General features: G+C 47.6%; 1 protein-coding gene across 4 annotated transcripts in view; it reads left to right on the forward strand.

The window, feature by feature from the left end:
• The window catches only part of ANLN (anillin, actin binding protein), a 728,409-nt gene that overhangs the window by 176,827 nt on the left and 534,847 nt on the right, over positions 1-16,735 (forward strand). For all 4 annotated transcript variants that reach the window (XM_069613260.1, XM_069613259.1, XM_069613262.1 and 1 more), the window contains exon 8: positions 4,681-4,777. In XM_069613260.1, coding sequence (XP_069469361.1) covers positions 4,681-4,777 — 97 coding nt within the window. The remainder of the gene's footprint in view (positions 1-4,680; positions 4,778-16,735) is intronic.

Genomic DNA, 16,735 nt, shown 5'->3' on the forward strand with positions numbered 1-16,735 from the left:
GGCTCGAGGTCAGACGCGGCTTTCGGACAGGCCGGATTAAGGAACTTGTTTTCTTAAGAAGGGTCACCTCTCCACCCCAGGGTTACATTAATTTGCAATCGCCCATACAGTATGGAGGAAAGGGGACAGGACATAGGAGTAATTATAAATTACTCACCATAGTGACTAACGTACTCCTAGTCCATAGTCCCCTTTCCACCATATGTCCCGCCATCACCCCCCCTAATAAAACTGGTGTCATTAGGCAATGGTAATATTGTTTACAAGTCAATGGGGACTGAGGAGTGGCGCCTGTGGGCAGAGTCAGGGGAGCGCATGCTCCCAGGGCCGTGCCTCTACATTTAAAGGGGAAGATTTTTTTTTTTTCTGGTGAAAACGGTTAACTCCCGTTGCTAGTGAGGGATGCCATTACAGTATGGAGGAATGGGGACTATGGACTAGGAGTACGTTAATCACTACAGTGAGTAATTTATAATTTCCCGCCAAAACCTACACAGACCTCTCCCTCCCAGAATGGTAGAAGGGCGAACCAAGAACAACCACGCTAGTAATGGCGACTGAAGGGGTGCCCCTATTGTGCCCTACTGAGGCTATGGTCATAACATGCTGTATAAAAAATATAAAATAATTGGTAGAACACTCCACTGCCACCAGCCACAACTAGGTGATCGTCTGTGACTAGTCACCAGAGATGAGAGAAGGGGGATACTAAGTATCCCTTTGGCACTCCATTGAAGGTGGTCTGTGCCAATCTCTGACTATAGAGTTTTGGGAGAGATACTATCCTTAAGAACTGTAGTTAACTTAAGGATATAGGAAAACTAATCATAAGGGAGGACCCAAAGCGTCCCCGCAACACTGCCCATAAGGAGCTCTGTGCTGCAGTGGCAAAATATAGATGCCTTTAAGAGCTATGGAGCAGACTGACTCCATAGTACAGGTAGAATACAAAGAATAGTTCCAAAAGACATGGCCCATAAGAATGAATGGGTGGAAAAAGGCTCCACTAATTCAGGATTAAAGGATAAAGGTCCAGTAGTCCAGCAAAACATGCTGGGTGTCTCATTAGGAGGGGGGGGGGGGGGACATGAAGCACAATATCTCCCTAACGGCTACAGATACTGTATCCAGTGAAGGGGCTGCAGACAGTGGGAGAAGGTGTGGAGGGGTCTCCGTGAGCATTGGGGACTTCAGAGAAGGTTCTGCTGAAGGGTCAATTGCAACATGGCAATGTCTCCTCTGCTAGTAAAAATGGAAATCTGAGCAGGTGGATTGGCCCCAGGGTTTCATGAATATGTTGTGGTGGGTTGTCATTTAACCATTGAAACTTTGACAAAATCTTTACGAAACTCTAGGCTGAGAGCGACCCGATTGACGCATATAGATTGGATGCCAGACCCAAGTAGCGGGGGTTAATACACAGGTTAGATAATCTGTCTGGAGAAGGCTAGTAGACTGGTAGAAAAAGAACACAGAAGAGGTTGGGGGGGGGGGGGGTCAACTTGCCTGAGGGGTTTGTGGGCAGGTTTTTGAATTCCAGTCTGCATTGGTTCTCCTCCCCTTGGAATAGAAATCCAGTGTCTGAGTTGGGCCAAACAGTTCATTTTGCAGTCTCCGAGCATGAGTTGTGGAGGTAGTTAAAACGGTTATTCTTTTGAGGCTGTCGGTAGCTCAAAAAAAAAAAACCTAGAGCTAGCATTTGTTCCTATGCGCGCACACGAGCGTGTCTCGGAGGCTAGGCTCACCAACTATACCTGCAGAAGCTTTGTAGAACCAGTAGATTACCCTTGTACTGCTGACAGATGAAAGCCCCGACTCTCTGGGCCAGACCATGGTAGCCCTCGAGTGAGTGACCATGGCATGTCATGGCACAATCCCCACAGTTCTTTGAATTGGAGGGCAGAAAGAACACTCTGTAAAGAACACCAGCGTTACCCTCCATGAAGAGAAGTTTTCAGAACTTATTTTTAGAAGGGGTGCTCAGAAGCCATCTTAAGTGCAATCCTTTTATACTTAAGTCTTGACAACATTTTCTATGGTAGCATAGCTGAGCAGTTAGTCTTAGACTCGGGAGGAGGTGTGTTTGATGTGAAGTACATGTGACAAGAGCAAAGTCTGTTAAGGAACCATATGCTATTCGGTAGACAAAGGCAATCTGTTAAATCAGTACACTACTTATACAGATGCAACTCTCAAACGTATATCAGTTTGGTAACAGCAAATTGGGTTATCTACCACTTTAGATTACAAATGCCACTGCAAATGGCTAAAGTAGGGAGAAGGTTGTTTAAGAACTGTTTCACAAGCTTTAGGCAGGCTACAAATACTTTGACAACATGAGCATCGCTTTTGAAGTTCATCTCCAGGTTTGTTATGGTTGGATGTATTACAAGAAGATTCTTGTAGAAAGTCACTGTAGCAGAATTCCAGCTGGTCCTCCACTTATGGAGGGATTAGACGACCAGTGCAGGAGCCCTAGGTGAATGAAGGACTCCTGACCCAGGCTCCACTACCTGTGCGGGTGATAAGGTGGCTACTTTCACCTTGAGGGCCTTATGCCCAATGCACATCTATTGCAATGGGGGCAGGTAAAGATATAAGGTGTCGCTACATCCCACCCCCGCCCCCTAGGTTCCTACTTGCAGCACTGGACTCCACCGGACGGGCAAACTGTGGGGACAGCTACATTCACCATAGGCTTCGCTGTCGGAGAATCTCAGGCGGTGGGTTTGATTCTTCCAGTGACTGTTTGGTCTGGCTGTGGCAGAGACCCCAGGACAGGTGAGGACTTCTCTTATTTGGTCCCAATAACTGGGGAGGTGCCACTCCGGAGCAGGAGAATGCAGCAGACTTCTGAGTGACTCTGGACAGATCGGACTGCCCTCAAACGCAGCAAGGTACAACTTCAGGATCCAGCAGGCCTTGCCTCGTGGTGAGACAGGAGCAGCATTTTGTTGCGTTCCCTGCAGAGCATGGAGGGTGTCACAAAGTTTCCAGTGACTAGGTACGAAGGGGCCTGCACAATGCTTAGTCCAATTCCAGTCATGTGCTAGCCAAATGCAGACAGTGATGACTCCAGCCTTGAAATGGCATTGACTGCCGAGCACGGCTTCAGAATACTTGATCCCACTAGTTCAGAGTGAGAAGGCACCAGAGTCTGGCCTTCCCAGTTGATTTGAAGGGAGAGGTCTGAAACACAATGGTTCGCTTGGCCAAGTTCACATTTTGGCCTGAGTGGTTCCCAGGTCCACCTATTGGAGGGACCTGCAACATTCTTGGAGGTGGAGGTTATCTTATCTGGAACAGCCTACCACCTTAATCTTCCCAACAAGAGGATATACCTTGGTTGAAGTGTGGGTTGTGACCTGACAGTGCGTATTACCTATTTCTGCCAATTCACACTCAACTCACTGACCAGCTGTCCAAAGCTGGATTGCTGCAAAAGTGCATGCTTTTATTTGGTAATTTCTGACCCGAGATGGCGGAAAGATGGCTCAAAGAATGCGACTTCACCACAGCGAAGAGCCACTTGGAGTGTATGATGCTCAAAGGAACTAGTGCAGTAAAAAGAAAATGTAAAAAAATGAAGGTGCATGGCTGTGAATTGGGAGGCTGGGGGGGGGGAGACTGGGAAGCAAAATTCATTGTAACTAGCTTGTTGAATAGAACTCACAAACTACTTGGTTTTTAAAGAAAAATAAGAGGCAGTGTCCCTGAAGTACTTCACTGAAAGGTGGCTTTTGCTGCACTGTAAATATAATGGTGAAAAACAAAGGGAGACCTTCCCTACGCTGTAACCATAGGGACTCACCAATGCAGCCCACATGAAATAAGAAGCATGTTAGGCAAAAGTGCTGCTCACCCCCAAAATAAATCTAAACAGAAAGCAGATATGCTCGGGTGCTCAGTTGAAATACATTGATGAATTTCTCAAAGTGAACCGTTCAGAACCGCCCCTGCGAGGGGAAATTTTGGTTTTACCCAGTTTGATGGTAGACAGGTGGGACACAGCCACCCTGGGATTGTGTGGGCTCCCTGTATGGTTTGAGAAAACATTGCTAGACGGTGGTGAAATATAATGGTTTTTCTCCAGCTGCTTCTCTTGAAATCCTGTACATGGATACTATTTGAATTTGTCCTACACAATTCTTCTAGAGGAAAGTGCTACAGGCTATGCTCTAGTGGGGGTCAAACTAAAGGTACTGATACAAAGAGAAACTGAAGTCTGTTTTAATTGTGGGGCCTAGTGAGGATCTATAGCCATAGTCTGCAAACAAGAAGTAAAATGGATTGATGAGTAATTGCTGCCTAGCTGTGGACGGATGGGTTAAGCGAGAGGGGTGGGCCAGCAGGTGCATATCTGGTAAGAATGATTGTGCAACAAGGCTCTGTTCATCCTGCTAGATCTAAATCCCCTGTTCACAATGTAGGAAAGACTGGAGTTTAGTAATGCTTCATGTTGATGGTAACCAGCATTTGCTTTGTTTCAAGAGGTATTCGGCAAAAGTTTGTTTTTTATACTATTGCAGGTTCCATCTCTAATTTGTTTAAGTTGAGGGGAGGGATAGATTGTTGATTTATTAGAATTGTGCTAGATCCATTGGTAGACTTTGAATGTAGTTCGATTTGTATCAACTGCCTAAAGAAATGTACTAATTTTCCTCCATTTTCATTCTTCAGAATAGTCCATCTGTTGCGTTAAATAATACTCCTGCCAGATTGGATGAGGTAATTGACACAAATCAAGAGGTCACCTCTGCAAAATCGCACTCTTCAGGTAAGACAAGAAATGCATTGAATTCGTTTTTTCATATTGATCTGATCCTCCTTGGGGAAGGGGGTGGGGGAGGGCAGTTTTCAACAGTATTTCTTCTGTTTATTTGTATTTATTATTTTATGGGGGTTTCTCCAGCATTGTGTTGAACTGATTCATAGGCCCTTGCAGTATGGTGTGATAGTTACATATCTTAGACCTGTTGGGGACGACCAAGAGATTCTGGGGCTGGGGAAGCTGCCCACTCGACGACGGCACCCTCCCCACTCTAGGTAGAAAATTGCGTAACACCAGTTTATCCTGAAACTAAGTAGTTTAGTCTAAGTCCTAGACCTGCCATTTCTCCCGCACAGCCATACTTTTCTCACGCGGGAGCCCTTGTGAGTAAAGTTTGCATGTTCTCTTGGGGTGAAGGGCAGGGGCATATCTGCTCCCCTGGTGACACAATGTTGTGGGAATTTCATGGTTTTACTGCGGGGACCAATCATGTGCTTACTTAGCCAAAGCATCTAGTAAAGCATGCCTATCCCCCCCAGTAGTCGTGACCATGCAAGGGATTTGATCCTGTTCAGTACTCCATGTGGAGCCAGGTTTTCTGGGGAAACTGGTACAGCAGAATTAAAGTGCCAGATTTAAGGGGCTACAAGCGGAAGGCACTGGCTGCGCTAGTAGAGGGCAACACAGTCAGTTATTGCACCCAAGTCTAGTGAGATAGAAGGGAAAGCCTTGCTTAAACACAATACTTATGCACACAGCATTCTCCCTCTAAAATACACCTATACAATACCCCATTGCTTCAGCCTCTTTGGCTCTAATATTTGTACATTCTTGCATTTAAATGCTGGCAAAACCTGGAAAACCTGTTCAAACTATTACCCTGGCCTCTGCATTGTGATGTATGGACACAGATGGGTGAAGTGGAACCGGAAAATGCCAATATGATTAAAAGTGGGGTTCTGTAATAAGCACTTTACCAATACTAGTTTAGCCATCAGATTGGTAGATGGTTCATTTCTGGATTTGGACAGTTGTTGCTTCTAGTTCCCAAAGTGGAAACCTCCATCCACTTTGGTGTTTCAGATCTGCATAACCCTCTGTTGGGTAAGTTTCTCTGGCAGGGGGTTCAGAGAAGCCACCCTAAAGGTGAAGCCAGTTTCACACAGTCTTTGACCCACTCTCATGTAGCTAAGCTTCGACTTGTGAGGCGATGGGCCTCATGCCGATTACTGTTTACAAAAGAAAATTCTGTTGCGATAGTGGTTCACACATTTAAGTAACACTAGGACTTGTGGATCGGAGCAGTTCGGCGCAGGCTGATTTGGCGCGGCAAGTTCGGCGCAATTTTAATTAACATTGTACTTTTAATAAAATAATAAATATACGATTAGGGCCGTCGTGAACACTGGCCTGCAGGGCTGCGTGACTGATTAGTTGACCTCAGGGCCATAAAGATCTTATCGATGTCTACCCCAGTTAGTCGTATTAAGCGTTACGAGCGTTCTTAATGACCCACGTTAGCCACTCTTTTTGACTGTTTACTCTGTTTTCGCGCCTCCTCTCCCTTTCTCCCTTTTCCCATCTCCTCCCCTCCTCCCCTTACTTTCTTCTATGCACTTGCTCTATCAGAATTGTCCCTGGATCTAGTATGATGGCAACCTCGTCGGTCCCTTTCCCTCCTCCCCTCCCCCTTCCCCTTACTTGATTTTTTTCCCCCCGGCCCCCAGGACTATCTGAAATGTCGACAGGCCTAGTACGATAGTCGCTTGTTTTGTTCCTCCCTTTCTGCACCCCTGTCCCTAACCTTTTTGTTTTTCTCCGGCTGTACCAGAAATGTCGTCTGGCCCATTACGGTAGTCGCCTGTCTGTTTCCATTTCCTTCCCAGTCTCCCTCTCCCTTATCTAGGTCTTAGCTCTTGCACTATCTGAAATGTTGTCAGAGTATGATAGTTAATTTCACATCCTTACTGTTCATGGCCTGTAAAAATGTCATTGTATTTTCCCCTTGTTCCTCCCATGCCTTGAAGCGCTTTGAAACACATTGTGTATAGGCGCTATATAAATAAACTATTATATCATAACTATCATATCACAATAGCTTTGAGGGCCTTCTGGAGTGGAGGCAGTGTGGGAATTTTGTCCCATGGCTATTGGTTGAGACCTCTTTGTCCCATTGGTGATGTCTGTTAGGACTGATTGTTCTATACTGTGGCCTGGTGTACAGGTGTATAGATGGCCAACCTAGTACTGAGACTGGGACAACTCTGTGAGCTGTAGCCAAACCAGTTCAAGGTAGCATGGCGAGTGGTTTAGGCTAAGTCTCAAGCGGTGGTGAGCTTGTAAGGTGTCCACAACGAGCACACACAGTGAAAACAGTTAAGGAAAACACTTGGACAATAGGGTGTACAAAATAATGCTTTACTTATGGCCATATTACACAGTGAAAAATGACTACGAACAGGTAACACTATCACACAATACTAATAATATACAATCACTGCAGTAGGGCAAAATACATATCAAACCCCTGAAAAGGAAGGTACAGATTAGTATACGCACTACAGGTCCACAGAGTTACAATCCTAGCTTCAGAAGTCCATCCCAAAAATGTATGTGGCCTTGTGCCCAAATGTTCGTCCAAGTTCCGTACAGTTTCGTGAAGCGGGAAAAAAATGAAGGTACGGTCTCTCGGGTGCAATGACCAGTTCAACATGGTAGGGGACAAGTTATTCTAACTAATGGTACCCTTTCCCCCCCCCCCCCCCCCCCCCCAAGGCAGGTAGAAAAAGGCTCCAGTAATAAAAAGTGATCATGAATAGGGCTTAGAAAAGTACAGCCACCGTTTTTGGCAAATTCTGACCCCTGTGTCCCTTACTGCAGCTGCAAATGTAGCGTGTGAAAAGAGTCCACAAAAAGGTATGCTGCCACCAGCCTGTCAGATGAACTTGTAACAGTGACTAAAAGTTACTGGAACAGCGAGGAAAGGGAGACTATGTTCCCCTCAACACTCCACATAGGGTGGGGAGTGCTGATCTCACAAAATAAAATACAGGAGTGGCAAAAGGGTGCACCCCTCTTACCCCCCCTCCCCTCCCCCCCGCCCCCACACCCAGCTTTGTTAACACAGGCAAAGCAAAAAGGAAAGCTCAAGGAGCTTCCGGCAACACTGCACAGAAAGTACTGCAATAATAAACTGTAGATGCCAGAAAACAAAGCATAATTCCATTAAAAAGAGGCAAAAAAGGTTCCCAAGGTTATAGTAAAAGAATGACTGACTTGATGATTGAGTGTGGGAACCGTTCTACACTCAGTGTCCAAAATTCCAATATTACAGCAGAAATGCTGTGGGACTCACAAAGTTGGAAAGAGTTTCACACACAAAGGAAAATCTATACAATACCCGGGCAGGCCATCACTCCTATGGGGTGGTCCTTGGAGTTTGCCTTTGTTTGGGATCAACCTGATTGGTTTTCCAAAGCACTTAATTGCTTCTTGAAGGTAGGTCCATGCTCAATAAATTATATAATTTCTTTGAAACCCCTTTGTGTGTTTGTGTGTCCTTGCGTCCTCTGTCCTTGCGCTCTGTGCCTTCTGAACTCCAGAAGAGAAGCAGGCTTTTACTTTCTAGAGGACATTTCACAATTTGGGCCTCTGCTGCAGTTTTAGAACCAGATCTGTTCATGTTGGCTGGATGCTGAGTTCTCGGCTAAGATCTGGTTCAGATATTTGGATGTCCTCCCTGGGCCTGCCCCCCTGCCCTCCACACCCCACCGCTCTTCCAGTGCTGGGACAGATATTGAGGGCTTTTGTACTGCTGCTTTCAGTTTTTAATACCTGGATGCCCTGTCTGTGTGTGATGCTTCTTCCGCCTTATGTATTGAGATACCACAATCCTGCCTCGTGCCCTTGTTCGCCTTGCTTTGTTGCATCACTGAGTCTTCTTTGGGAGCATCTTCTGCCTTTTGGGCTTTCTTCTTTCGTCCTTCAAGCTACCAGAACTGGTTTATCTGCTTTCTCCGTTGTCCTGGAACCACCTTCGCCATTTTATAGTTCTGGTTGATGGGTCCACCTCCAAGGAAAGGCAAATGTTATATTTGGCCATTGGGGGTCATTGTTGCTCTGGTAGTTAAAGCTGCTGGCTGACCAGATATTAAATCGCCCTGAAAAATAATAGCTGTTACTATCTAGTTGTTTCATCATACAAGTACTGCCTTTTCTAGAACTAATGTGAGTATGGGACTCCAGTGAGGTCCCCATGTTCTATTTTTGCAGGCATACTTCAACTCACTTAATCCATCGACTTGTACAGGGCGTTGATTCATGGTTGTCCGCATCTTTCTGCGGATGCTGGGTCACCAGCCTTGCTGTGTATCATATCAGGTGGTCTTTGCTGTCCCCTGGAGTGGGTTGCTAATGTCTTTGCACGAGGTGAGACTCAGCAGTGGTCCCACAACCGCGCCACTGCTAACGGACTGCCTTTTTTGCTGTGGTACTTTGAAGCCCTTATCTGAAACTCTCCAGAAATGTCTTTAGATGTACTTACTTGCCTCTAGTCCCTTTTCATGTATCCATTTTGGATTTCATTACTTTTTATAGGCCAACAGATGGATTTCTAGCTTGCACCCTTGATTTTTTTTTTTTATAACAAGTTTTATTCATTTTATAAACATAAACATACAAATCAAGAACAAAGAACCCGCTCAAATCGATCGGGTATACAAGCATTCTCTAAGCACGGCTCTTCGTACACATTGCAAGTGTCAAATTATCAAGTCCCTCATATAATAAGTTGCAGGTCATCCAAATTATACATGATGCAGATGGGTCTCCACGGGAGTCCAAACGTCTATGGAATCTATACATGAACTCACAACATACTATGTGTCTTCCCATTTTTGCCAGATCTTGCGTGCTTTCCCTGGGCATCCTCTGGTGGTGTATATTCTCATTTCCATTTGCACACAGATGTCCACGTCTGTTATCCATTGGTCGTATTGTGGGGATAAGGATGAGCCCCAGAGTTGGGCCAGATTCCTCTTTACGAGTCCTGTGGTAGTTGCCAACATGAGTCTCTCAAATCGGGAAATATCTAAGTCGTCATCCATCCCAAGCAACAGCAGTTTGGGGTCCATGGGTATTCGTTGGCCCATGACCGCTGACAATCTGTCACAACATTTCTGCCAGAAGATCTGTATTCGTGGGCACTCCCACAAGATGTGAAAAAAGGACCCCCTCGCCTGTTGGCATCTTAGACAGTTGGGGTCAGTTGCTCTCCCCCATTGGTGTAGGGCTTCTCTTGGATAGTATACCCTATGTAGGATTTTAAGTTGGATCAATCTGATTCTAGCCGACATGGCGACTTCCCTTGGGTACATGAGTGCTTTGGTCCATTCTTCCGGTTGTATTGGCCCCACATCTCTTTCCCATTTTGCTTTCAGATCTGTAAGTTCCGTTGTGGCGAAAGAGGCTATTGCATTGTACATTATGGAGGTTATTTTGCTGTCGATACGTTCTACCACAATGTTCCTCTCAATTGGTGTGCAATCTGGAATATTCGGTAGGTCTATCGCACATGTGGTAAGTGCATGATGCATTTGTCTGTAATGAAAGTGTTCTGTGGGGGATAGGTTGAATTTGTCCCTCAGGGTCTGGAATGACATTATCACTCCGTTTTGAATTATGTCTGCTAGCCTCGTTATTCCAGCTGCCTCCCAGGCCGCCCATTTCGGCAGTTTACCCAGCTCTGGTAATCGCCTATTACGCCATAGGGGCTGTGCCAACGTGAGCTTCCCATCCCATCCTAGATGCTTGTGTGCGTCTCGCCATATTTGCGTTCTGTGTGCTCTAATTGTGTTGGGGATCATGCGTACCTTGCTATGGTAGAGGGTCTCTAGTGGGGAGAGCCCCATAACCATCTGGCTATCCGCTTTAATGTGTGGTAATTCAGGGTTGTTATGCAGGATGTCATTTATTATTGGCATCTGGGCTGCCCAATAGTATGTTTGTAGGTGGGGGAGTCCTATACCTCCTTCCCATACGGAGCGTTGCAGGGTTTTTAGTGCGATCCGGGGGTGTCCTCCACCCCAGAGGAGCTTTCTGAGAATCTCGTCTGTTTTGTGGAATTCTATTTTGGGTACATACAGTGGAGCGTTTTGGAGGATATATACGAATCGGGGTAGAGCGAGCATTTTAAACATTGCTGCCCTTCCTAATAGGGTGAGAGGGAGGGTCATCCAGTGTTTCACGTCGTTTGCGAATCTATCTCTGATTGGGTGTAGGTTTTGGGATACATATTGCTTGAGGTCCGTCGTAACCTGTACCCCAAGGTATTTAATCTGCTCGGTTTCTATTCTGTATGGACAATTGCATAGAGCTGTCGCATCAGTTCCTTGGATCGGAAATAGAATGGATTTGCTATAGTTTACTCGTAGACCACTAAATGCTCCATAGCTGTTTAATATTTGGGTAACGATGGGGTATGACACTGGTGGGTCACTCATATAGATCAGTAGATCATCGGCATAGAGGGAAACTCTATCCTCCCAGTCCCGGGTCCATTGGAACCCCCTCCACAACTGTGAGTCTCTCAGCATTATTGCCAGGGGCTCAATTGCCAGTGCAAATAGCATCGCCGAGAGGGGACACCCCTGCCTGGTCCCTTTACCCAAATTAATGGTGCGTGAGGTCCATCCGTTCACCCTTATCTCAGCTGTCGGTGTATTGTAGAGCAACTTGACCCAGCCTATGAATTGCTCACCCAACCCCATCCTACCCATGATGCACCACAAGGCCCCCCAGTGGACTGAATCGAAGGCTTTTTCGAAGTCAATCGTGAGGAGTGCTAGTGACTCCCGTAACGTTGGACTTTTCAATGGCGGCGTGCAGTCTATGGATGTTCATGCGTGTGGATCTCTGCGGCATGAAGCCACATTGGTCTGGGTGGATAAGAGTGTGTATGACTGTCTGGAGTCTGTTAGCCAAAATCTTGGCTAGTATTTTGGTTTCTATATTTATAAGTGAAATCGGCCTGTAAGAGCTGCATATGTCTGCTGGTTTGCCTTCCTTATGAATCACCACTATGGTGGCATTTCTCAGGTCCGGGGGTAGGGTTCCTCTTTCTTTGGCATACAGGAACATTTTATGCATATATGGTACAATTTGTTCATTGCCAATCTTTTTCCAAGCCTCCACTGGGAAGCCGTTAGGCCCTGGGGTTTTACCATTTTGGAGTTGGGATAGGGCTGTTGATAGTTCTTCCTCTGTGATTTCTGTTTCTAAGCTCATCCTTTGCGTATCACTTAGGTGTGGTATGGTGAGTGTATCTAGGATGCTGGGATCCACTGCAGTCGTCGGGGAGGCGTATAGTGTCTCATAGTACTCTGCGAAGGTTTCAGCAATGGCCGAATCAGTCCAGGTCCGTTCAGCTTTCATGGTGGTTATACATCTTATCTGGCGCTGCCCCTCCTCTCTTTTCTCCAACCACGCCAGCATCTTGCCGGCTTTGTCTCCCGTCTCGTATAGTCTAGTGCGCATAGCTCTATGTGCTTGTTTCGCACAGGTGAGTGTGATATTATGCAGCTTCTTTTGTGCCGCTTGCAGGGTTCTGTTGTCGTCTGGAGCGCCTGTATTTATATATTGCATTTCGACATTTCTGACCTCTGTTTCAGCGTCTTCAACCTCCTTCCTGTGCGCTTTTTTGTGAGCAGCAGTCCAACTCAGTATTTCACCTCTCAGTGTTGCCTTGTACGCCTCCCATATGGTTCCTTGGTCGTCTATCGAGTCCTGATTTAATTCAAAATATGAGGCAGTGGCTTCCTGAATTTTTCCCACTAACTCTGTGAATCCTAGATAATATGAATTCAGGCGCCAAGTCAGTGGGGGCATGGGTCTTTCTGTTTCGAGTAGGATCATCAGCGGCGAGTGGTCTGAGATCCCTCTGGGGTGTAGCGTTGCCTCCCTTACCTTGTGTATGTCTTCGCCAGGGAGGAAGAAGTAGTCTAGTCTAGACAACGATGCGTGTGCTCCCGAATGGAAAGAGTATTGTTTCTCCGTCGGATGCAGATCTCTCCATGCATCCTTCAGTCCCATTGCTGTAGCGAAGGTGGCTATTTTAGTTGGTATCGCTGGGTTTCTCCCTCTTATATGTGTGCGGTCTAAGTTGACGTCCATTACGTCATTGAAATCTCCACCTACTACTAGTATATCTGCAGTGTTGTTGGCTATGATCGGTGTGATGTCGTCGAGAAAGGCAGTTATAAGCGCCGGGGGAGCATAGATCGCCAGTATGGCAATGGTTTGATTCCATAGCGATCCTTTTATGAAGACAAATCTTCCTCCGGTATCCAGGGTTATGTTGGATATCTCAATAGGGATTCTCTTGTTTATTAGTATTAGCACACCTCTCGAGCCCATTGAAAAACCTGCATGTATTGCTGTACGGTATTTGGTTCTTTTGAAGAATTGGCACCGTGTGCCAGCTAAATGCGTCTCGGTTAGCAGTGCTATGTCTGGGTTGTGACGATTCAGGTATTGTGTTACCAGTCTTCTTTTGATGCAGTTTCCCAGGCCATTGACGTTCCATGTCATGATATTAAGTTTTTTGGTATTTGGCTCTTTCGCACTCATTCCTTGTCCTGTTTGAATGTCCGTGTCAGTGATAGCAGTTTAGGCGAGGGGAATCCCGCGCTATGGGTGTTTGGACTGCCCTGTTTTCTTCCCATCTCAAAGTGCTTGTCTGAGCCGTGCTTTCCTTGTTGCCAACAAATAACGCGAACAAGTCCCAACTCTCCCCCCTCCCCATACTCCTTCCCCAACTGAAGCATCTGTCGCCCACACAACCAAACTTAATCAAACCGTTGAACTTGGGGTGTCTCTAGTCACTGTGGCGTTGGAGGCGCCGTAGTGGAGAGTCTGGGTATTGTATTGGACGCCGTGGGTTGGAGGTACCACGGCGGGTGATTGCAAGTTTCGTTCTGTTGCGGTTGCAATCGGGGGGGTGGCTTGCGTGGTGTGGTTTATCGCAGCCGCCAGCCATTCTGTGTAGTATTTGTTCCAGCTTGTGCCTCCGATTGTTCAGTTGCGGAGAGCGTTACATGCAATGATCTGTCGGTCATGTTTACTCATCGGCATTTTGTGGTAATTCTTCCATTTGTTGCTGTGGCTGTTCATTTGGCGGCCTGTTTGGTCGAGGTCTGTTTCTTCGGTTTTCCTGCCGTCTCCATGGGCCCCACTCGCCTTCTAGGTTGCGTTCCGCCCAGCTCCATGCCTCTTTTGGATCCGTGAAGTGCACAGTAGTGCCTTTGTGGTAGATTTTCAGCTGAGCTGGGAATAGCAAGCCGTATTTCACATTCAGCCCTTGAAGTCGCTTTTTGAGAGTGTCAAAGGATTGCCTTGCTCTTTGTACTTCTTTGGTAAAGTCAGGGAAGAGGGCTATCCGGGAGCCGTTATATGTCATGGCCCCTTTCGTCCTTGCCATGTGGAGAATCGCATCTCGGTCCCTGTAATTTAGGATCTTGGCTATCACCGCTCGTGGTGGTGCTCCGGGAATTGGTCTGCCAGTCGGTATCCGGTGTGCCCGTTCGATTGAGAAAAAGTTTGAGAGGGATTTGGGAGCGAATAGATCGGCGAACCATTGTTCGAGGAACAGCTCCATGCTGGGTCCTTCTTCTTTCTCCGGCAGGCCGAGGATTCGGATATTATTCCTTCTCGATCGGCCTTCTCCTTCTTCCATCCTCTCTTCCAGTGTCTTAATGCGGTCTAGTGCGGCATTCACTTGTTGACCCATGCTTCTTATAGTGTCCTCCGCCACTGATATGCGCGTTTCCGCCTCCCCTGTACGGGATGATAGTTTCTGCAGATCATGGCGCAGCAGGGAGACCTCTGTGCAAATGCTATCCATTTTGACTTCCATGGCGGATCGAGAATTGGAGATAGCGTTCATCACGTCTCTAAGGGATATGTCGTCCTCGGGCTCTGGCTCTGGTGCTTCGACAGTTCTGCTCTGAGCCACAGGTGTCGGGGCAGACGTTGTATATTGCTCCATTGTGTTCTGGGTTCCAGTTCTTCTAAGCCTTTCTTTGCCCATTTCTGGTGTGTGGGGAGAATAATGCACGTGCGTTCCCCCTGGCTGTTCTTCGTAGTAGGGGTGGGGGGGGGTGGAGACGGGCTGGCGGACGGACAATCCGGGGTGCCGTCTGCTGTGCTTCGGTGTCTCAGGAGGTCGCCTCCCTTCCTTCCCCCTCTCCTTACCGGTTTTGCCGCGTGCCGCTCTCCGGTTCCTTTCGTCGTCGCAGCGGTCGCTGCTGTTGGCGGCAGGCGCTCTACAAGAGATTGGAGCGCCCGCTCAGCTTAGGCCTGTAGTGCTGGTCTCCCAAGATACGGTGGTGTCGTAGGCCTCGGCGTAGCTGGGATATCTTCCCGGAGGATAGCTAGCCCAGCGAGGGCCCCGGGGAGCGGGGAGGTGGTTGCTCTTTTCGGTCAGCAACGATAGTCAGGGCTGCCCGTGGGACTATGATGTGTCGCCGTCGGCCATTTTGATTTCGTCTTGGCGCCGACCGCCTCTCTCTCTCCAACTGCCGATATCTCGGGATTGACGCTTCGGAATTAGCACCAGTTGCAGATATTGTTCCTACTGGGTTTCCGCCACCCTTGAGGAACTTTTTTAGGGCTATATTTGCCCAGATTCGTAGGATATTTCAGGATGTAGCTGGCGGCTTCGGGAGCTCCACGGGCTCACGTCTTCATCGGTCGCCGGTTGGCCACGCCCCCCGCACCCTTGATTTTTAAATGACTCTTCAATGTATTTCATTCCACTCTAGTCAAAGTAAAATACTTGATTGCATTGAATGAATGTATGGTTTTACTGCATCTTACTCCTACTTTGCATCCTTTTCCTCAATACTGAATGGGCGTCCCTCCCAAGGGACGGGACCAGAACCTTTTTTGAGCATTTCCCCTTTAAATTTCAGGCAAATGTAGGCACGGCTACAGGCGTGGCCAGGCTGCCATAGCCCCGCCCTGTGGCAATTGGTCTATCCCCTCTTCCACACTGACTGGATCAGACCTTCCTCCGCAAGCTCAGGAGTTTGCTTTTCATTTTTTATTTCCCGGAACTATTTTGTTTTTGCATCCCTACTGGCCTCCAATGCCTGCCCCTGGCTCTGTTCCAAGACACTTGGAAGTGTGCCTTAAGCAAACCTGTGGATCCTCTCAGTAGTCTCCACAGGCTTCGGGCTTCCACTTCCTATGCCTCTTCCATACTCTCCTCTTCGTCAGGGTGGCTGGAGGGTAGTCCTGGACCGTCCGTTCTAAATCTGTCCTAACCGCTGGAACCCCTCAAGATGATTACCCCGCGCACATAGTGGAGTCTGTGTGCAGGGGACTGGATGTATTCCTTGGACCTCGAGGATGTATTCCTGCATGTGCCCATATGAACTTTCAGTACAAGGCGCTGCCGTTTGGCCTGAACTCGGCCCCTCGTGCCTTCATGAAATTGAACGCAATGGTGGGCCTTCTCTTGGAGGGCCATCCTCTATACCCTTAATTGGACGACTGGCTGTTGAGGGCGGGTGGTGCACGCCTGCCAGATATCCTTAATCTTCTGTGGTATTCCCTCAACCGGAGGAAGTGGGCCCGATCTTCACTGGTGGCTAATGGACGGCAATGTTTCAGTGTGAGCCCCCTTCACCTGACGGGGGGCCTACCCTTCTGGTGACGACTGACTTCTCTCTTTCAGGCTGGAAGGCTACTCTTGGGGAGGGGGGAGTCGGGAGGGGGAGAGGCTATGCGATTCTTGGTGCATGGTCCAGGACGGAAGCCCTCCTACATACTGTCTGCTCAAGCACAGGGAAGTGGGCCTGGCCCTCAAAGTATTTTTGCCCCTTATAAGGGACACGTTGGTTCTGGTCAGGATGGACAATTCTATGTTTTACCTGAACAAGCAGGGTGGCATCCCCCTCCCACCCA

The sequence above is a fragment of the Ambystoma mexicanum genome, chromosome 5p, assembly GCF_040938575.1.
Source record: "Ambystoma mexicanum isolate Mex_15411 chromosome 5p, UKY_AmexF1_1, whole genome shotgun sequence".
Lineage (NCBI taxonomy): Eukaryota > Metazoa > Chordata > Amphibia > Caudata > Ambystomatidae > Ambystoma > Ambystoma mexicanum.